The 22,270-nt window shown below is 39.1% G+C and overlaps 1 protein-coding gene across 1 annotated transcript in view; it reads left to right on the top strand.

Moving 5' to 3' along the window:
• Nucleotides 1–6,440: 6,440 nt before the first annotated feature.
• The window catches only part of sall1a (spalt-like transcription factor 1a), a 55,331-nt gene continuing 39,501 nt past the window's right edge, over nucleotides 6,441–22,270 (top strand). The window contains exons 1-2 of the mRNA XM_015027912.1: nucleotides 6,441–6,529; nucleotides 17,610–17,768. Coding sequence (XP_014883398.1) covers nucleotides 6,523–6,529; nucleotides 17,610–17,768 — 166 coding nt within the window. The 5' untranslated portion in view covers nucleotides 6,441–6,522. The remainder of the gene's footprint in view (nucleotides 6,530–17,609; nucleotides 17,769–22,270) is intronic.

Here is a 22,270-nt window from a genome sequence, read left to right as displayed (position 1 = left end):
AGATAAAATGAAGAGGCACGCAGGCATGTAAACAGCTGTTCTGTGATTGTCTGTGGTTCAGTGTGGTGTCAAAGCGTGCCGTATGTTTGTGATGTTTTTCGCACAGACAATGGTTTTGTGTCGTTAGGTACTCTAGAAGCTTAATCCCGGTTAATTGTTGCCTGTCATATTTAAGAGTTCAGGCCAAAATTCGCTCTTGAAAATTCCTTGGAGCATTTCAGTGATTGCGAAAATAATTAGAAGTTAATCTTATTCATTAATGAAAGAATTAAGTGGTAAGCGATTTTTGATACATTTCAAGGATTTTAAACAAATGAAAACCCGATTTCTGTTTCTCACAACATTAAAATGTTACACAAAACCAACTGAAAAAATGCAGCAGTGTATTTATGACTAGTCTGTTGCCTTCTGATATTTTTCTGCATGGAGTCTGGATGTTCTGCCTGCATGCATTTGTTCTCCATTGGTGCATGGCTTCTTCTAAAAGTCTACAAACATGACTGTTACGTTAACTAACCTGTGACGGTCCACAATGGATGGTATGATGCTAAACAAGTTGACTGCTCACTATGTTCTGCCTTCAAGCATATGAATGAAAGGTTTAGTGGAAGAAAGAAATGGAAGGAAAGAATGTAGGAGCAACAGGAATGTCTACAGACTTATATGGTCCGTACAGTTAATCACATTCAAAAGTTGGGAGGTGATTCATAAAGAAGTCAGTTGTGATTGAGTTTATGAGCCAGGCTTACAGCTGAACTTTAACATCAAAATTCCGTATCATTCTCTGATAGGAAATTTTGGAGCATTTCATACTTCCCTCTGAAGAAAACATTTATTTAGATGGGAATTTTGTTTTCCAGCTGAACTAGGCACCTGCCCTCACTTCCTAAAGCACAACAGCTTACATGATATATGACCAATATTATTGCTGACCATTCACCTCCGTGCCACTCAGCACATGTTCAGTAACTCGAACAAAAACAGCCCAGAAGAAGGCGATCTACAGTAAACTGACATGCTCTTCAGTGGGATGATATTCTGTTTTGTTTCCTTCTAATAAAGCAGTCTGGATAAAGTTTTTAAATTATTTATGATTGCCTATTTTTCTATCACAAAATTCTGCCACTTTAATAAGCATTTCACAGCTACTATAGGCAATATTGAGTTTTCTCAGAAACTATCATCAGACTTTACAGAAATAAGTGCTTTAAATACATCACCATGTGTGCAATGAATCACTATAATAAACTGGATTTCACTTCCTCAAATAAATTTCTTTAAAAAAAAATTCAGATTTATTTCACAAAGTTTGGAGATTTACCTTTCACTGCTCTGACAAAGAGAACCGTAACTCATATTTATTTAACTACAAACCTTCAAACAACCAGATCTATGTGGTTAATAGAGATTTGGTTGTTCCATCTGTATCTTCTTATTCAAAAATCAGCTCCCAAATGATTCCACATCTGAAACGTTTTCTCATCATATTGCATTAGTCCTCAGCTATCATTCTGCCCATTTCTCTGCTTTGAAGTTGATCCACTTTTTAAGCAAAGCAGAGCTCACTGGAACAGAACGCGGGGGAGCGATGGTGGAAAAGAAATCTTCTTGTATTACATCTCTGAATTATTACAGGCATGTGAGCATGTAACCCTAGCTAAAGATGTAGAGTGCTTTTTGGAGTCTGTGTGTAAATGGATCTAGTCAGAGGTGAAGAGAAAACAAGTCTGACCTCATGCACTGTGCACCGGGGAGGTCAACCTGTCTGTTTGGTTTTCTGAGCCAGGACCATGCGCTCTGTTTGAGAAAGGGGACTGCCCGTGCTGACGTCGTAAATTACAAAGTAGGTTTGTTTCGTGAAGCTTGTGTGCGTGTGTCTGTTTGCTGCTTACTTCGAGCTTGCACATGTAAATGCGTCAGCCCGGCCTCTCTGTGAGCTACATCACCCACTTTCTTCACCTTTTCCTGAGCTAAACGTGCCGATTTCTTGCTGTCTTACTCACAAATATGATTCAACATGCAGATGACGGGGCCTCTTAAATGCCATTTACCGGGACTTGGCATGGCGATAATTGAAAATGCCAGTAAAAGTGCTTAGGAGAAATTCCAGCAGGATTATCGCCCCAGTAACATGGACAGACAGAGGGCCTGTCTCTGGAGAGCACAAAAGAACTTGTCTCCATATCATAAAACCTGCTCTGTTCCCCTGCTTTTTTAATCAAACTGCTGCTATGCCGGCCTTGGGAGCGGAGTTAGAGTAACATCTTCGTTTTTTTTTTGGGGGGGTGGGGGGGTGAAGATTAGTGATATGCGTGTACGTGTTGTATGGATGGGAGGAGAGGCCGTGTGTGTCGAGGGGGGCAGGGCGGGAGTATTGTTGGGCAGTTTTCCTACCCTCTCTCTTTCGAAGGCCAGTGTTGTCGGTGCATCATATAAAAGAAGATATACAAGCAATTCACATGCAAATGTTGAGAGTGATTTAGAAAAGAGGGGGAGAAAGGGGAAATGTGCTATTGAAAGCCAGTGGAGGGATGGGGGAAGACAGGAGGGCTGGGCAGATTGGAGGTGGTTGGTGGTGGTGGTGGTGGTAGGAGGGGGTGGGGGGGGTCGCATTAAGTATTGGAGAGGGAGGCGTGAGGTGGCGGTGCTGTGAAACAGAGAGACATTTGTGTTATCTGGCTTTATGTATCACCACTTCTGAATAATAACATGGAAAAAAAAAGAGAGAGACTTGCCTCATCAGCCTGGTAGAGCCAAGGCATAAATAAAAGAAAAGAGCTGAACAATGGAATTACTATTGCCCCACTCTCTGCGCTGAAGCTGCATCACTGGTATTCTTTGGAGCCACTGGCAAGAAGATTAATGTTTAGTTAAATATCAGTGTGGGAGCTGCTGGAGCAGGGAGTGGGGAGGAGGAAGAGAGTTGCTTACTGGGTCTTCTAAACTTAGTCAGCCCTGGCTCTCTTTGTAATTATGTTGTGTTGCCACGGATGAGTCCCAGACGCTCCTCTCTCAAGTTTTGGTCAAACATATTAAGAAGTTAGGTGCATGAATTTATAGACAGTTTTATGGGTTGTTTCTGATTAAATCTGTGTGGGGTTTGTAGGCTTCATACCAAAACAGCTTGAATTCATATTTACTGGGAAATGACTCATACCTTTGTTGGAAAACAATAAAAAAAAGTCTCTGAGTAGTCGGTTACAGTACATATTCGTATTTAGATTCTCAGTAATAATAATTTTAAAAAATCATTCTATTAAGTTTGGCTTCTGTGAAAAATGTCTATGCATTTTTTTATGTTATAAGAGTGCAATTAGTGAATAGTTTACCATGAAAATCCGAAACCTTTTTCTACAGAAGTTAGAACGGGCATCTCAATAATTGAAGTTTATTTGAATAACTCAGTTCACCAATTGACACATTAATTACACACAGACTGAGGTGTTCAATAGTTTTTTTTGTGTTAATTATGATAATTTGACAATTATAACCATTAAAAGTTTCAACCTGGATCTGGGAATAACATCAGACATAATTAAAACATGCTTTTATTTGTGTTTCTCTACATTGTGTACCTTTAAATACTGACAACATGTTTTCTAAAGAAGAATGTATATGAATATTTATGTTTCAGATTTAATGAGGTACCATTTGTCAGAAGGAACCATTTTTATGCCAAGAGGACATTTTAAACTTTGAGATCAGAGTTGGTGGAAAATCTCTGTGAAATCTTTGTAATGACTTTTTTGTTGTTTTCTAAGTTCAACCTTGGAAAACTGCAGCTTTGAATAAAACATAGTATGCATATTTAAACTGCACTCTGCAACCAACCGCAAAAGGTTGTTTTATAAGACTTTTTTGTTGTTGTTTTATGACGTCTTTAATGCAAAATATCTGTCAGGACAAAAGGGTTGTGGAAAACCTGGCATTTACTGAAGTAATTGTTAGGAAACATTTTATATGTTTTATTTGGGCTTGTGTTATTTGATCAGGATAAAGTTAAAATTGTTTTTGATTGTGTTGAACAGCAATTAGATTTAAACCCACAAGTCCTCAAAAGAACTGCTGTAAACGAACAAAATACTTTAGTTTTCTATGTCCTTATCTGCCATCTGTCTTTTCAAAAGTGTAGGCTTTTTAAAAGTTTAATAGTGCTTCTGCAGGCATTTTATGTGCATTAATTCTGCGAGATAAAAAAAAAAAATCCTTTTAGCCAAAAAGTTTCTTTCTCATCTTCAAAGTAAATATGGAGGGATTAAAATCTTCTTCCTGGCATATCCATTCCTGTAAATAATATTTATACTATTCCTTAAGTGCAAATAATTGCTGACTCACTATTTTTCATGACAGTTCTGTCTCGTTATGGGTGATTTCCAGGAACAGAGCAAGAACTTTCGAGTCTTTATTTCTCCAATAACACCTAAGTGATCACAGCGCCTCGAAGCAGGAGGCTTCGTCTCGGCGTCCGTCCTGAACTGCAACCTGCCTGTACAACCACAGAGCTCTGTGTTTGACCACAGAGCAGCACTGCGGTGGTTTGGGGTTTAGTTCCTTCTTCAGTAGCACCTCAGCAGTATTTGAACAGGCACGTTTCCACTCATCAGCACTCTTCTCTAACCTCTGCTCCCCTGTGAGCTCCCATGCGTTAAATATAAGAACAAGGATTTACACAGACCACAAAAATCAAGAGTCAACAGAGGAGGCTGTTTACATAACTAAAAGTCCTTGGTAACAGACGCATCTCCCAGCTATGATGTTGTTGTTGCTCATAATCAGCTTGTGGTCTCAAACACAAAAATATTTCCTTTTCCTTTAGTTTTTTAGCAGCTTTTCCTTCTGCACCACCCACAGAGTGAGTTCTTTACATTTATATGAAGTAATTGTGAGTCAGCTTTAGTAATTTAATGACTGTATTCCTGTAAAGCATACATGGATTACATTTCAAAGCTCCCACACACACATACAGGCACACGCAAACACACAAAGGCGACAGTTCTTTTCCAAGAAAAGAGGCCTCTGCAATTTCAGTTTTAATGGCATTTACATGTGAGTCTGCGTATTTGCGTATCCATGTGACCCAACCGGACATCCTCTGCGAGTATTAGTAGCAGAACTTAAGGGGTTGGGGTTAAAAGGAGGGTACCCACAATATTACACATCCTCATAAATCCAAGGCCCCTGCAGCATTCACGTCTATGGCTTGTGATCTGGGGCGAGAGGCATGTCCGGACGCAACTGCCCTCCCTCCCTCTGCCTCGGCTCTATTTTTCTACAGCATGTACAGAAGACACACGGGTCAGGGGTGAACCCAGTTGCATGACAGCAGGTTGACAGTCTCAGTTGCTAAGGGGATAGGTGACAGGGTGGCACGGACGTGGGGTGACAGGGTGATGGCATGAGGTGACAGAAAAGTTACCAGGTGAAGACGGAGCTGAGTGACGGCAACTGACCGACTCGATGGCATCTTACTTTCTCCCTCTTCTACTTTGTCCGTCTTCCTCCCTGTCATCCGTCCACCATCTTGTCCAACTTCCATGTCTCAGCCGCACCAGCGGTCGCACCTCTCCGTCAGACCTTTGCACTCTTTTCACCGGGGCTTTAACAGCGAATGAGTGTTGACTTTTTTTGTTTGGCTGCTTTTGCAGTCAAAAAAAAAAAACCCACACTCAAACATCTAACTTGTTGTGTTTGTCCAAACGTGCTTGTGCTTGTGTGCAAACATGGGATTACTTTTACATTTACTTCACACACATTCTGTACAGTACCCCAAAAAAAAAAAACATTCACACCCTTTTAACGGTTCCAAATCTTGTCAGATCCCGACCACAGAATGCATTTTATTTGGATTTTATCACATAGATCAACACAAAGAAGTGATTGATTAAGAAGTGGAAGAAAGTGTGGTATGTTCAGCCTTTTAACTTTGTAGAACTACCATTCACTACAATCATAGCTCTTGCAAAATCTTTGGGCTCTCTATCCGCCAACATTTCAAGTTTCGCAAGTTCTGTCTGCTTAAGTGAACTTATAAGTTAGTTTTATTTCATTTCAAGCATACTAAGATATTTGGTGTAGAAATTAAACCAAAAATATTTGGTAAAAATTTGTGTTTTTGCTGTGTGCTTATGACTGTAACATGACACAATACAGTCACCTTCCTAAAATAGTACAAGTCATTTTTGTCAAGATGATTTAAGTAAAAAAAAAAAAAAAAATCACTTATGGCAAAAAAGGCAATTCTTTAAAGAAGTTTCCAACTGTAACACTTTTTGCAAAGGACTGCATGTATTGATAATTATTAGTGAACACTTTTGCACCAGTTACACTTTTTATAAATTGCTTTTTTAAACCAGTCTGAATTTTTTTTTTCCCCCCACCCCAAATATATGCGCGTCTGTGTGTTTCACCGCAATTAAAATCCTTCCTGTTTGCTCTCTCAGCTGCGAGTCACAGGCATGACGTGGTGAAAAAAAGCCAGAGAGGAGGCGTCCATACTGCTCTGGTAGGAACCAGAGGGAGGAAATGAAAGGTACTCCCCTTATTTCATACACCAGCAAACACATACACTGACTCAGCAGCCGCAGCCAGAGTGTGTGAGTGTATCTGTGTGTGTGTGTGCACCTAAAGCTCACAAGTTCCTGCATGTTGCACAGCTTTCAAGCGGTCCTCATTTTCTGAGAATAACTGTGAATTGTAACATGAAATGTTTGAGCTCAGGGGTCATATTTGCGCAGTCTGCAGCGCAGCAATGTGTTCTCACAGTATTGGGGAGGTATTAATTCCGGCGGGTGCTGAAAGGGTTTTGACCTGTCTAGCCTCGACACACACCCAACATCTTGTCCGGTGCTGCTCCCGCTCATCAGGGAGGTGCAAGAGAGACACAATAATACCAGCACTCATTGACCAGGTTAATAAGTATTCTGTCTTGGTCCGAGGCGCTGATGCTCTGTACCTTCCAATACACTGCATGTGTGTTTCAGTCTTCAAAGCCACGCGCTGACCTAATGTCTGCCTCACACAGCTTTTGTAAACTAATGAATGACAGGGGCCAGGGAATCTGCTCTGTGACTGAAACAGGCCAGTGCTGTGCGTGGGAGTGTGTGTTTGTGTACGAATGTGCACGTATATAACTCGTTTCTCCTCCAACGCTCCCATCTCATCAACCTTGTTGTTGAGACCGCTTCCGTGTCTGCATTAAAAAAAAAGATTTGAGTGGATAGATGTGTGCATGTGTAGCGGACAAGAAGTTGTGCGTTGTCGTGATTTTGTCCTTACTGTTTTTTGTTTTTTATTGTTAGTTTAATTTTTGTCTGACAAAATTGATTTCACTGCAAAATTCTTTACATTTCCAGTTCAAATGAGAAAATCTAAATTCTGTTCAGATTGTCTTAATTTTCAAAAACAAACAAAAATAGAGTATTGAGAAACAGCATGGATTGATTAATTTTTCATAAATCATAAAATAGAGGTAGATGTCCCAGGGCATTCCAACACATAATCAGGTCAGAAGGAATATCTGGTCTTTCCACTGACCTCTGGGTCACCCTTAGGCCTGCAAAGCCTCCAAAAGGGGCTGGTTGTATGTGTCAAAGTGTAAAAATAAACAAAAAAGTAAATTAATGCTGATCCATTTAAAATAATCTCTTTATTACGTAGTAATTATAGGAAATCAATAAGACCTTTGGCTGAAAAGATGGTGATATTTAAACATGCAGCTGTGATATTACTACTGAATTCTGCAGACGTTATTTTACAAATATTTGTTTCTTAAACATTGTTTTGGTTAAAAAAAAAAAAAAAAACTAATTGTGTGGCTAAATAAACCAACACAAACTTATGCTTGTGTGGACAGTGACTGTGTAGTATGTTTGTTTTATTGTGAGTTTATTTTGACATGATTAAAAAATATATATATCAAGGCAAGACCTTCTCACCTCAAATAACCTGTATCTCGACTATTGTTGAAAGTTGTTGCTTCAGATTCATTAACTATCAGGTGCCATGAATTGTCCAACTGGTTTGCTCAGCCATACCATACCAACTTTATTTATAAAGCACTTTAAAACACAACATAACAATAAAAAAAATCAAAACTTACAGTTTAAAAACAAAAACATACAATTTAAAACTAGATCCCGCTGGAGTTGAAAGCCAAGTAAAATAGATGGGTTTTAAGATGAACTTTAAAAGTGGACAGCAGAGGAGAGCGGCAAATGCATGGGGGACGCAAACCATCAGAGTCAGAGGAGGGACAGAGCAGCTCATGCCATGTCCAATTGGCTCGTGTTGTTTGTTTGCAGGAAGGTGCCATTTGGATGTGTGTTTGTGTGAGTTGCAGTTCCTTGTTGAGTGTGTTTCACAAGATGACAGCTTGATGAGAGCACCTGACTGGCTCTTCCTGGCATTGTAAGATGCCAAAAGGAATTGTTTGCGAAGGTTTGTCTACATGCAGCCATTGGTGTGCAGCTATGAATCAGGAGTTCATGTGATCTGCTCTCTAATTGTCTTGTTTAGGTCTTTTCAAAAGGAAGAGATGGAAAATTCCAAACCTTGGAGGTCATGCACTCGAGCTACCAGACCGTTTTTTTTGTTTGCTCATGGAAGACACAAAAACGTAACAGTCTGTTTACATAATTTTATAGCTTTTTATGTCAGGCGCCAAGAAGAAAAACAACACTTGCCCGCAAGTTAGTTGGTGATTTATGTCATGTTTGGACAAGTATGAGCAATCCATCTTTATAGATGGTCTTAATTTCCCTAAAAATCTTGCCATTATTTCTGAAAAACAAGCATGCATTTCAATCAGAAGCTTAATTTTCAGATTTAGCCCACGTTTTTAAAAAATTGTTTTTAAGTTTATAACTAAGCGGTTGCTTTTTCAGCGTTACAGTAGTGTGGAACTGCAGAATGTGCTTTGTTTTCATAAATATGTATGAAGCAGCACTCTTTTGTTTCTTCCAGCCTTATTCCAGTAATCATACTTTTTAGAAGCCCTGTCATAGTGCGACACCTCACAATTACTTATCTGCATTTTGTTGAGATGTTTATAATTCCCACAACCCAATACAGAAGCATGGACTCAAATTACAGGCTTTGAGTTACACGGTGAGAACTTATTTATTGTGGCACCTTCTCTTTCTCTGCTGGTGTCAGTCGACTACAAAACCTAATTAGTGCTTTCAGCTCGACACCCATTAGCTGAAACCCGATACTTGCCCTGGTGTTGAAAAATAATTATGACATTCCTCTTATAAATCATTGGTTAGATCCTGAACCCCTTTCAATGGAAATATGATTTCCCACTACAAATTGTCCGGCCTGTTTTATGTTCTCCAACACATAATTAAAGCCGTGGCGTGTGAGAGGAAGTAATTTTGTTCAAAGGCTTTTGGCAGCAGCAGCACAGCCATGTCTTTTCTGCTTGTTTAGAGAGCAGCTACTGGCAGACCTGGACATGTGAGCTGTGTAATGGATTAGGAACAACAGCAGCAACATGTGTGAATAACCTGTGTTTGTCAGACAGCCAAGAGACATGGGAAATGAAATACATCACGGAGCAGCAGAGGTGATCCCGGGGTCATCAGATACAGCAAGGGCCACTGGCACGCCACTTTTGGGCTCGGAGAAAATGTGTCTACACATTAAAGTTGCGGGGGTAAAACAAGCCCGCTTCAGTCTCCTGGGGAGGTTGCCTTCTAACCACAAGCAGCCATGCGTGACCCAGTGAGTTCAGCCTTGCTGAATGAAGACCACAGAGGAAAGAAAAAAATGTCTACGGAGGAACCTACATATGCTGAAGCTTGTTATAGGCAGGGATGACATCCACAAAGATGTGAAAGGCCAGAAATGAGTATTATTTGGCAATGTTCTCACTAAAACCAGGAAGATAGATAGAGCACATCACCTGAAGTCCTTACACTGACTCCCTGCACCTCAGAGAATAGACTTTAAAATATTTCTGTTAGTTTGTAAATCACTGAACGACTTAGCATCACAACACATTAAAGATCTGTTGTTGCATCAACTTTCCAGACCACTCAGGTCTTCTGGTTCTGGTCTGCTCTGCATCCCCAGAACCAAACATGGAGAAACAGCATTCAGCTTCTACGACACAAATCTGGAACAAACTTCCAGAAAACTGCAAAACAGCTGAAACCCTGAGTTCCTTTAAATCAAGACTAATTGATTTAAATTAGTCTAAACTGTGCTTAGAGTTGCCTTTGAACCGTAGAAAATGGAATATTGACCAACATATTTGATGTGTATTGGTGATTTTGTTGATTGCACCCATCAAAATGTAACAATTGTTACTGGTTTCTCAATTGTTGACAGCATGTTTGTATGAATTTTTTATTTTTTGTTTTTATCATGTAAGGCACTTCAGCAGTTTCCTATACAAATAAATTTGATTGATTGATAACACATCTATCTATCTATCTATCTATCTATCTATCTATCTATCTATCTATCTATCTATCTATCTATCTATCTATCTATCTATCTCTCTATCTATCTATCTATCTATCTATCTGTCAAGCGTAAGTAGTGTCTCAGGTTTAACCCTTCTTATTGTTGTAGAGGATGGCTAATCTCCCTCATACTTGTAATCCTCAAATTAGAACATTAGGTTGTGGTGCCTTTAACTGTGTCCTTCCAGAGAAAGGTTGGGCTCTATTTGTGTGTGTGTGCGCACGCGTGTGTGCGTGCGTGTGTGTGTGTTTGTGTGTGTTTGTGTTTTCTGTATTTATAAATAAGCAGTAACATCCTGCACCAACCTCACCCAAATACATGGCTGCCTCAGTGCCCTACAAAGGTCATAGTGCAAATCTTTTGGTAATCTGCTAATCCAATTGGTGTGTTGTGCTCACATGATCTGCTGGTCAACAGCACAGCCATCTTCTGTTTAGGCATACACACACACACACACACACACACACACACTCCCTTCGCATGCTCACACACTCGCCGCCATCTCTGACTCCGTGACACCGGCCCGGTTTGATTCTGCTTAGGCTTGAAGCAGATTAGTGAAGGTGACTCCTGAGGGGGAATTCCACTGCATAATTGGCAGAATTTATAAACTAATTAAGACACTTTCTAAAGTCTGCTATTCTCAAGCAATTATTAGCCCGTTGTGATGCGATAAGAAGGGGCCAACTGATGCATGTATCATACATATAATGGTTTCCATGTGTCGTTTGAAGTTGATCGCGGTCCAGCAGTTCACTAGAGAGCTGCTGTGATTTCAAGAACTTGTTCTTCAGGTGAATCAGAATCATAAAAAAATAAAAAAAATATTTTATGTTTTATGAAGATCTAAGCTAACTGAGATGTCTCATAGCACCCTTGATGTTACTCTTATAGTTAAAACAAGATATTCACATAAATATTTGTATATTGTGCAAAATGGGACAAAGTTTTGGATATCTTCCTTAGACTTCTCAGAACAGTTCGATGAAACTTTTTCCCCTTCTTCCTGACAGAGTTGGTGTACCTGAGTTTTCTGTAGGCTGCCTTTCTCTCAGTTTTTCCCAGAAATGTTGTGATTGAGATTAGGAGTTTTGTGTTGACAACTCAATATCTTTGCATTTGATGTCCTTGGCAACTTTGTAACTGAGGTTTACTGTCGTTATGGAAGACCATTCATGCTCGCACTTTAACTTCCTGGCAGAAGCCGTTAGATGTTGCTCCACTTTTTGCACCAGTCTGTCCCACTGCAGGAGCACATAACATGTTGCTGCTGCCACATTTCACAGTTGTCATGGCAATTTCATACACACAATTTCCTCACTTTTTCCTCCACTAGCCATTATGGATAAATACTTCAACATTAGATTTATCAGATCACAAAGTATGTCTCCAGAAATGAAGGTCTTTGTACTGAGTTTATTTGTAAACTATAATCTTTGTTTTTATGTGGCTTCTTCCATTTTAGTAGCCTTTCAGCCCATGTCAGTACAGAAATGTGATAATAATAACAGGTTCAGTTTCATAGTCTTTTGTTTTTTTTCTGAGGATAGATATTCCACACAAAAACAAGTTCACCTTTAGGACACAGAACTTTTCTTCTTGTTTAATAGTATAATGATACAACTGCACAACATTTTTTAAATCTTATCCCTTTTCAATTATCAATACAGCAAGGAACTCAACAATATACTTGGACTGCATTAAATGTTAACTTATTTTAAAAAAAATATTATGCATTCAAAATCTCTTTGTCAGTATATGACACTTATTTAATGATGCAAAAAAAAGATTATTGCATTAAGATGATCGTCATTAGGAATCTATAAGTAGATTGCTTCATTGCCACAAGAGCAAATGTAACCAAAAGAACTATTTCAATAAATTCAGATTGTGGCAGAAGGAGAAGAGTCCAGTTTTTATTTATCAAGTAAGTCATACATTTCATCACATTTACAAAATGATTGGAGATTCCATTTTGGAATATTGGAATTAATGTCATAATTCCTTGTGATTGGACATTCCGGTGTTTTTTGTTAGTTTGAACAGATGAATGTGGCACTGTGAGGCTTCTGTGAATTTCACCCAAGACTAATTCAAACTTGTGGAGGTCTACAATTATCCTCCTGACATTTTGCTTAATTTCTTTTCTATTTTCCATAACAAAGAAGCAGTGTGTTTGAGATGAGCCTTAAAATGCATCCACAGATGTGGTTCCAATTAACTCAAATTTTGCGAATTAACTTACAAAGTTAAAAATGACATCACAATTGGAGGTTTCACAAACCCTTTAGAGTTATAGTGATATTAGGGCATATAGACTCCACAATTGCAAGAAAGTATAAATAAATCATCTCATTCTGGTATAAAGGAAATATAAATAATTTTGGTGTTCTTTTCTGACCTACAGCAGGAACCATTTAGTATGATTAATATCAGACAGTGAGAAAAAAAGTGGTTACTTGCATTTTTATACAGCATGTATGAAAATATAGTTATAAGTATGTATGCATGTACCAAATCACCAGGATATATTTACCCAAACTGTCTTGCCTCCTGCTAACTAACAAGGCATAATGTATGAAAGGAACGTATGGAAAACATGTGGTTCCTATGCTAGTCACAGATAACAGCCCCATCAGAGCTTCACTGTGAGTGTGTGTCTCTGTAGCACCAAAGCAGAGGCTTAGCAAGGGAACTGGATCCCATTTCCCAGGCTGAAGTAGGACCTGAGGGCAGTGTGTGGAAACTGAACTAATTGCAGGATATTGGTCCTTGGATGATTAGAGGAAGACATGGAATGCCTGGTCTGTGATGCAAGCAGACCAAGGTGAGACTAATGACGGATGTATTTTTTAAAATGATCCTCAGATAAGGTTGTGTCCTGCAACAGAGGACTGCAACATGCAGCGCGAAGCGTCCAAGGCCTGTTTTAAGTGTTTTAAAACATTACTGCGATCAGATCTGTACCAATAGTGTGCAATTCTTTCATAGTTAGCATCTACCAGAATAAATATAAGGACACTACAGTCATTTAGCCTTATCATATCTTAGTAGTTTTAGTCATTCCAACCTTTTCAGGTGTGAAATGGAGCCATTTTTTACAAAGTATTTTGAAAAACAATGGAATTTAATTACTTTAAAATGTTGAGGTTTTCAGTCTATAACATTAGTCTTTACAATAACAAATAATTTAATGTATAATGGAGCACCTGCTTATTGAATTATTTATTTGTACTTTCTGTTGTTTAAAGTGCAAATAACAATAATACATTTATTATTGATGGCCTGCATTGTGTGGAAAGTTTGTCCAGCTAAAAGGTAGAGAAATACTTGGAAAATAATATCTTAGTAGATGATACACAACCACACTCAAATGTGAATAAGTTGGAATGAGAAGTGAATATATTGGGGAGAGATGGGATGTAAAATTGCTTTGGGATAACAACACAGTTTGAATGTCAGACTGGTTTTGTATTCCCAGAGCGAGTGGCAGAAACTGTGTTGTTACAAATTACTATGAATCAGTTTAGAAGAACATGCTGCAATTGTTCTCTTAAGTCAACTAGACTCTCTAACTGCTTTGTAGACACCATCTAGATATTAAAGCCCCAGTGCTGACAAAACACAAGCCTTACCGAGTTTTCAGATATGTTGCACCAATCTAAGCTTACAACTACTTTTTTGTATAATTGGAGTGTTTTGTCCATGGTTTTGTCAGTAGAAATACTTCACTTGTTTGTAACACTACATCATTCTCCTGGTTTCTAAGTGTCTCTAAGGGCTCGACTGTCAGCCTGTGCCATGAATCCTCTGCAGATGGTCCAGAATGTGTCGGTGGGTCTGGTCTCCCACCCTGCATGGACCCCAGACTTTCACTCTTGCATCTTTCAGAAGCATTTTAGGATTTGCTAGAGTCGTTGCAGATTTGGGTCATCTTGTCGTCATTTTGTTTCCTGTCTTGTTGTCATGAGTTGCCATTTTGACTCTTCCTACTTTCATTTCATACTCATGCGCTTAAACCCCCTCACATCAGTTTATCTCCGTATTAGGTAACTATTTTCATGACTTATGAATATTAACATTTTTTGCAAAGTTTCTAAACACCCCACTTGCAGTTATTTTGGTGTTAAACTGGTTGTGCTGTTATGGACTCATGAAAACTAGTAGATAAGGACCCTGGATCAATAATAGTCTATAAGTCCCTTGTAAATATCAACATTTCCTTACAATAGACTCTGAACTGCCAAAGCTACAGGAGTCCAACATGGCAAAAGATTGATGTTGTCAAATGCTGGGACTTATTTGTGGTTGCTTCCTATTAACCAATGTTTAACCTGCTTATAATGTTGCTTATGGATTAAATTGCTTCAAGCATGAAGCTCTATTGACTTATCTCAGTTTTTTTTAGGGTTACAACAGGTCTGAAAGACTCTTTTGTTAAGCTTATCACATGGCTCTGTGCTTTTATCTAACTCCTTCCATTCTATTCAAATGAGAATGTGTTGACATTAGGATCAAGGATTTAACAACACAGATGCACTTAGTATCTCAGTGGAAACATTTGTTAAAAAAAAAGATCTTCCTGAACATTTTTTAGAGTTGTAGTGACAAAATGTTTGTCACTGTGAGTTTTAAACCTCACAGTGACAAACAATTTAACACCTTAGAATCTAACTAGCAAGAAAATTAATGATTCAAGAAGTCCTAAGCAAATTCACAAGTATGTCAAAATGTTAAGGTCTTCTTCTTGAAATTTTCTACAAGTTAAAACTGACATAAGACACTGATAAGCTGTCAGCAAAGTACATAGCTCATTTATAAGATGAAGTTTGACTTCGTAACGATAACAGTTGCCGCTCTAGTGTATAATTGTGTTAATAATACAGAAAACGACATAGTTAGCCTTTGTCTTTTATTAAAGATGCTCTATGCTGCCAGCAACAAGTGGCAATTATTTATTTGTATGATACAGCTGGCCTGAGTCCTCAGCTGTGCTTCACTCTGTTGTTTGTGTCCAGAAATGTTGGCCGTCTTGGGCAGAAGGCATTTTGGAAGCAGTGAAGTGTTGCAGCCCCTCTGTGCAGACATCAAGCCTTTGATTCTGTCTCTGCGTTCAGCCGCCGCCTTTGTTTGCTGTGTTTGTTTGATGTTACTTTAGCAGAAAGAGACAGACACCATTGAGCGGTGGCAGTGCTGTTCTTCTGCGTGCCATTCACGCCTGCTGTAGAGCGCTCAGAGTCAAACACAACGAGGCTTGGCCATTGTTTACCAGTGGAACTAATCACCCTCATGGCACCTCCATAAACCCCCTCCCTGTTGACAGTGATTGGGGTGTACCTATGTGTGACCATGGACAATACAAATGTGCCAAAGGCAAATAGAATAGGGGTGCACTGAGGCAATATTTAGCTTGGCCAGATGGCCGGTCGCATGCAGCAGGCTTCTTGGGTCTCCACATCTGCTCCTTGTGATGTGCCAGCAGAGTGTCTTAGCTTTACACAGCAGGGTTTTCCTCTGCACCCAGTTTTGTTCTACATACTTACACACAGAGCCGTCTGTTTTCACTTCAACAGAGGCAGGCTGCTCGTATTTTGTGACATTTTAGAACCAGATAAAAACACCTCTAATTTCTTTATTTCCTTCTCCCGGAATACGCTCAGATTCCAACTTGTGGTGTGGTCCTGTTGCGTCACCAGTCCACACACAGAAGCTTGCTTTTTCAGCTGTATAATATAAATTCTCTTCAAATATCTCTGCACAGATGGTTTATTTTTACAAACAATACACAGGGCCGCATTCCTGCCGAGCTCCATCCCCACCCGCTTAATGCCTGCCTAACTAGACAGCCTCTTTTTGAGGAGCAGAAAGGCAAGTAGAGTGTGCACAGATGGTCCAGTGACACTGTTGTCATACAAACAGGCTTCAATAAAAAAGATATATACACATATAAAGGTATGGATACATATCCCACATTGACATTTGCACATGTATCCATAAGCTTGTTCAAGCATTGAACAACAGATGTTTCAAGAAAAAAAAAAAAGGAGAAAAATGCATATGTATGAATTTTGGACTACATACACACCCATTTTTTGTGCAATCAAATATGAAATTATTTTGATGTAAGATTATACCTTAGATTCATAAAACCTATAAGTATGTAAAGCATAAATCTAAAATACTTCCTAATGTCCTTTAAGAATTACAAATTCTTAAACCAGATTTGTAATTAAAAACCCCCCATTAAAAGCAGTCATTCCTTATCACACATGTGTTTTTTTTGTTTTGTTTGTTTCACAACTGACTTTTGAAGCTATGAAAAGGTAAAAAAAAAAAAAAAGTGTACCAGTTTGAGGTTTCATATCAATCGTGTGTCACTGTGCAGGCCATATTGGTGTTTGTACCTCTGTCAGCGAACAGAAGGAGGAGGCCTGAATGATGATGTTGATTTTCTGCACTGTTTTAAAATTAGTCTTCTCGAAGTTTGGCAATAGAAGCGAATAAAGCCATTCAGTCTGTGTTGGCCACCCTTCCAAATTTTGAACAATTAAAGTTAGATCAAGAGGGATATATATGACATTTTATTGCTGGAAAAAGATGTTTTTGCTTGGCACTTCTGTCTTCGCAGTGCGGAATGGTTGTTTATGTTTCCACTAATCTTAATCGATCTGGCACATCGCGTACATAATGGCCAAACTTCAGCGATTACGGAAAATCAGATCCAGTCGTTTGGAACTGGTTTTTACCAGGCTAGACTATAACTGGATGCTGATCCACGATAGTCTCCACAAACATTTGTGTGATTATCTTTTCCTTGCCAACAGTCTTCATCATCTGAGCTTCCATTCAAGTTAGAGACTTCATAGCTGGTTTTCTTTCCCTTGTTATGATATTTTCCTGTCATGACATTTTTACTTTTCACTGTTTGCCTTAGCTACTATTGTTTTGTTTTCAGTGAGTGTTTTCTTTAACTTATCTATTAAAATGAATGCTATGCTGAACCAAAAATGGGAATAAAATAATCATGAAAGTTATAATGTATATCAAAAACCAAAATGATGAAGAGAATGATCTTAAAAATGTTCAAGGATTTTATAGCAGCATGATTGAAATGTATTTTTGATGTTTGGACTGTGCAGGTTCCTCGTCGTTTCCCACATCCAGCTCTGCTCAGGCCATGCTGCCACATCCACTGCACATCCTCTGCTCCCTTCCGGGCCCCAAGCTGTGCAGCCCCCCAAAGAGTCCTAACAACAGAGAAGAAAGAGCCAGTGCCACTTGGACAGGATTACATCCTAGTAAGATTCTTCAGTCCTCTTGGCCAGCCGCCCCTTAACCCTCCCCTTCCCTGATTAGAAAGTGAGCAGGGAAAGGCTGGCTGGACACAGAAAAAAGGTCCACACATGTCCATTGAAGTGTTTCACTGCTGTATGGAGCAGGTTATGTCTTATCAGTAATCCTTCCAGTGTAGTAATTGTGAAGACTGATTTAGTAGTACATAAACAGACTGAAAGGAATTGTTTGGATTCTTTAAATTGGGGTTCTATAGAGACGTTACAGCTGTTACTATCTTATCCACTGTAGGTAACTGTCCTAAAGAAGTTTGGCTACATATGACATAAAAAAAAAAAAACATCAAAAAAATAAATAAATAAATAAATAAAATTTTTGGTACATAATAGCTATCTAATGCAGACATGACAGTAGTGTTAATGCTTACAAAGCAGTTTTCATATTAACCATTAAGAAATTTTAAAGGTCAGATTTGTCTGATCTGTGTTGGATCTTGGCATTAGCTTGTTAGCTTTAACTGAAGTTCTTGGGACTTTCCACCAGCAGGTAAGATACTATCAGCACATAATGTCCCAACAGAACCCTACATCAATAAATATTAACCATTCCTTTAAGACAAATAATCTACTTAGTTAAATTATTGTTTAATTTAGAGAAACAAATTTTAGTCCGACTTAAATCTATGGTCTTTATTCCAGAACATATTTAATACCTATACCTGTTTAATCATTGTTAAACCTTAGTTTATTTATTTTTCTTACTTTGTCTCCATTATAATCTTTAACTTTAGCATCACTCGTATTCCCACAAACTTATTAATGGCTTTATGCTTTCCCTTGCCAACCCTATTTATGCACCGCACAATATTGTAATATTTCAGGATCATGGACACAAAGAGGTTGCACCTTTCCATGTCTCTGTTACTTCTCAAACATACAGTCATATTGTAGTGTTAAAAACATTAACATAAATGTGCTTTTGTGTGTTAGAGAACATTAGTGAAAAACAGCATCATGAAACCAAGGAAACACCAGACAATTTAGGGATAAAGGTATGGAGAAATTTAAGAGAGGATTAGATTAATAAAAACACTCACAGAGCAATTTTCTGTCCATCCTCTATCCTAAAATGGAAAGAGTACGACACAAGACATGGTTATTAACGTGAACTGTTTGGACCAAACTAATCAGAAAAGCAGCAAAGAGGCCAATGGTATTTCTGGAGGAGCTACAAAGATCCAGAACTCAGGTGGGAAAATCTGTTGACAGGAAAACAATCGTGCACTCTAAAGTTTTGCCTTTATGGAAGAGTGGCAAACCGAAGGAAATCATGAGTCCTGTTTGGAGTGTGCATCCAGTCTAGAACATAGCAAACATTCAGAGATGATAAAACAGAGAAAACCTGTTATAATCTGTGACCCTGACTTGAGACTGTACCCGAGACTTCCCTTCTACCAGGATGGTGATCCTGAACACACTAAAGCACATGGATCTAAATAAATGACATGTAATTAAATGATACTGTCCATGTTTGAAGAAGGGAAGTGTATCTGTTTGTGACATACTATTGGTGACGATGAGTGATGGCTCCTGTAATCCTGCTCCCCCTTTCAATGCCACCTGAGCCCCACTGCCCCTCCAGCGGTGGCAGAAAGGGTCAGGTGACAGGTGGACAAAAACCAATAGCTCCAGAGTAAATGATGCATGCCCTAGGATCTGAATACGAGGCATTGTGCCATTAAAGAAGGGCCACCTCCAGAGCTGCCATTCTTGCTGGTGGGTATGTTTGGTGGTTTGGGTCACCTGGCTGGATGTCACATTTGATTGGCAATCGCAATTTTTCCTAAGATTTGTTTTACTGATGACAACTGTGAAGAATCCCCTAATCAGTTATCACTTGGATGGCTTTAGTGAAGCACAAGTACAAAATACAAATGATCTGTTGACTGCCATGTCTGTCTTGTGGCTTCGAATTCATGATTATTCAGCCTGTGAGATCTTGGGATTTATTGTTTGGACCACTTGTGTCTACACAACAACTTTAGAGCTAAGCACGACCAGGAGAATTATCCAGTGGTGTGGGTGTGTTCTGGCTCTCCCCTGAAGTTTCATCGTTCATTAGAGCCAGGAAGGCAGCTGCTTGCTCACACAGCCAGGGCTCCCCTCAGCCAGGCCCCGCAGCTTTTCTCTTCCTCGCGCTACTCTGGAGCTGAACTGGGGAGCTGAAGATGAGGTCTGGAACTGCTTCGTCTTGTAGATCTCAGCCAGAGCACCAGCCACCAAGCCAACTTGTCAGCCGGCCAAGCAAGCCCACTCCCCAGCCTTAGCTCCCAGCCAGGCCCCTTTGTGGTGCTTGACTGCCCAGTAATTGAACCCTTGCACTTGGGATATATTTAATCACCATAACAAGAAATTGGTGTGAATAAAAATGATCTTGTAAAGGGGGCACAAAGCACCCCTTTATGCATGGGATTATAGTACAAGACTGTGTGACTGAGCATGCATCTGTGTACTTTTACTCTTATGTCCTTGCAAAAAAACAACACAATGTCAAAATAAGCTCACCTTTGGCTCTTTGTCTTCCTCTCTACCTTAACTTCACTCCCAAAATACAACCACCGGTGAACAAATTTCATTACAACCCTAAACTGCACAGTTTTAGAGCCTTCTAATTATTCGTCTCTCAGATGTGGTCATGTTGAGAAAGGCTGTAAATCAACAGAAGTAGGAGTGCCAGGCCTGGAGCTGTGAGAAAACTGGAAACAAATGATCTACCTCTTCCCCTGCGCCTTCTGTCTCCCCTTATTCTGCTCTCCACACCTTGCCTTGTGATAAGTTTCATTTACCTCAGAGATTGGAAGTCAGATTTACTCGTGATGTCACTCTCAACTTTTTAATTTTGTTACATATCCCATTGTTTGTTCAGTCTTTTGTGTTAAGTGGTCATTGTTAACCCTTAACTTTTACCCATACAAGCTGATATTGACATGTTTACATTCAAGCAATGTTGCAAGATGTTTATGTGAGCGGTTGAACAGAATCTATTTTCACACCTCACACAAAATTCGTTGACAAAGTTAGCAATTTAGAATATGAACTAGGAGTGATGAGAAATGTCTGACCTCCAAAGTTAGATGTTTGACTTTGTGAACTTTGATATTTTGACTTTTGCGCATTGTTATTGTCCATCTCTGCTTTGATCCTGGGATAATTCAAGATAAAACTAAAGGAATGACAAAGAAACTCAATGATAGGACTGACGGATCAACTGGACAGTGGTATGGGTTTCCCTCTTGGACCTTTCATTTCTGCAACGATAATTGATGATTAAGAAAGGTTTTAGTTCTGTTTACATGTTTTAATTTGACTACGGCTAAGCCCAAAATTGGTTAATTTGGGCACACCATTTATGATTTTGTGTTTTATTCATATAAAAACAGACACCTTTCACTTTTGGACTCAATAAAAACGTATGTACCACATTCAGCCTGTAGGACACTACTAAGTTCAAATGACAAGACATGATCTAAATGTAAGCCTTTAGCAATTAGTGCATATGCTGTTTGAAAAGCAAATCATTTCTTCCTGTTTCCTATTGTACTTAGCAAACGCCAATTGAAAAACTGTAACGTACTAAACCACAAGGTAACTCTCATTGTCAAGATCACTATTATTTTCCTTCAGTTATTTGACAGACATCTTTTTTGAAGTACTTGGTATTAGATATGTCTTGATATTAGATTGCTGTGAAGTATTGTGTGGTGGTGGGATAGCCAGAGGACACTGTCTTACCTGGGACCAGGTCTGTCTGACTGCTTTCAGTCCCTGACTGTCTGTAATCAGCTTCTTTAAATGTTCCAGCTAGTAATTGCTCAGCATAGCCCCAAGGTAGCAATCAAAGAGATGCTTAGCTCTGTGGTCTCTCTCTCCTTCCCTGTTTCTTTCCTGCTTCTTCCTTCTTTTTTTTTCTCAAGAAGACTAGATCTCTTTTGAGCCATTGTTGGAGAAAAGCATCTTAGCATCTGTTTTTTAGTGTTTGAGCGAAGAAAATCAATTCAAATTGAGCTAATGGCAAAACTGATATTGCTTTGAAGAATGCCTCCTGCCCCCTTCCCTCGCCTCTCTCCAGTCTCTCCCCTGGTTGCATTTTTCCCCAATTCTCTTATCTTTCAACAATTACAAGAGCAGTCTAATGGCCCTTTTAAGTTGCCTGCCAGCTGTATTTGCAAAAAATAATTTCTTCATCTGTGGGCAAGTGTAGCTGCATTAACATTCATTCTCATGTAAGGCCTGCCGCTGCCTTTCTTCTGAAGTCATGATGAGGGCATTAAAGCTGTTTGTCTGGGCACAAGATGTAAGCTTAGATCTCATGATGTTATGTCAGATCTGTCAACCATCATAAGATACCAAGTGGTGTTTGATGTGGGATGAATTCCTGAGATACAGGACCGTTCATTTTGCAAGCCAAAAACCATTAGTTGATTAGCCAATAAGACGATTGTTTGAAA

The sequence above is a fragment of the Poecilia latipinna genome, unplaced genomic scaffold, assembly GCF_001443285.1.
Source record: "Poecilia latipinna isolate Pla-1442-1.1 unplaced genomic scaffold, P_latipinna-1.0 Scaffold109, whole genome shotgun sequence".
In the NCBI taxonomy this organism is placed as follows: domain Eukaryota; kingdom Metazoa; phylum Chordata; class Actinopteri; order Cyprinodontiformes; family Poeciliidae; genus Poecilia; species Poecilia latipinna.
The sequence above is the reverse complement of the archived record's forward strand: the minus strand, read 5'-3'. Positions and strand labels throughout refer to the sequence as shown.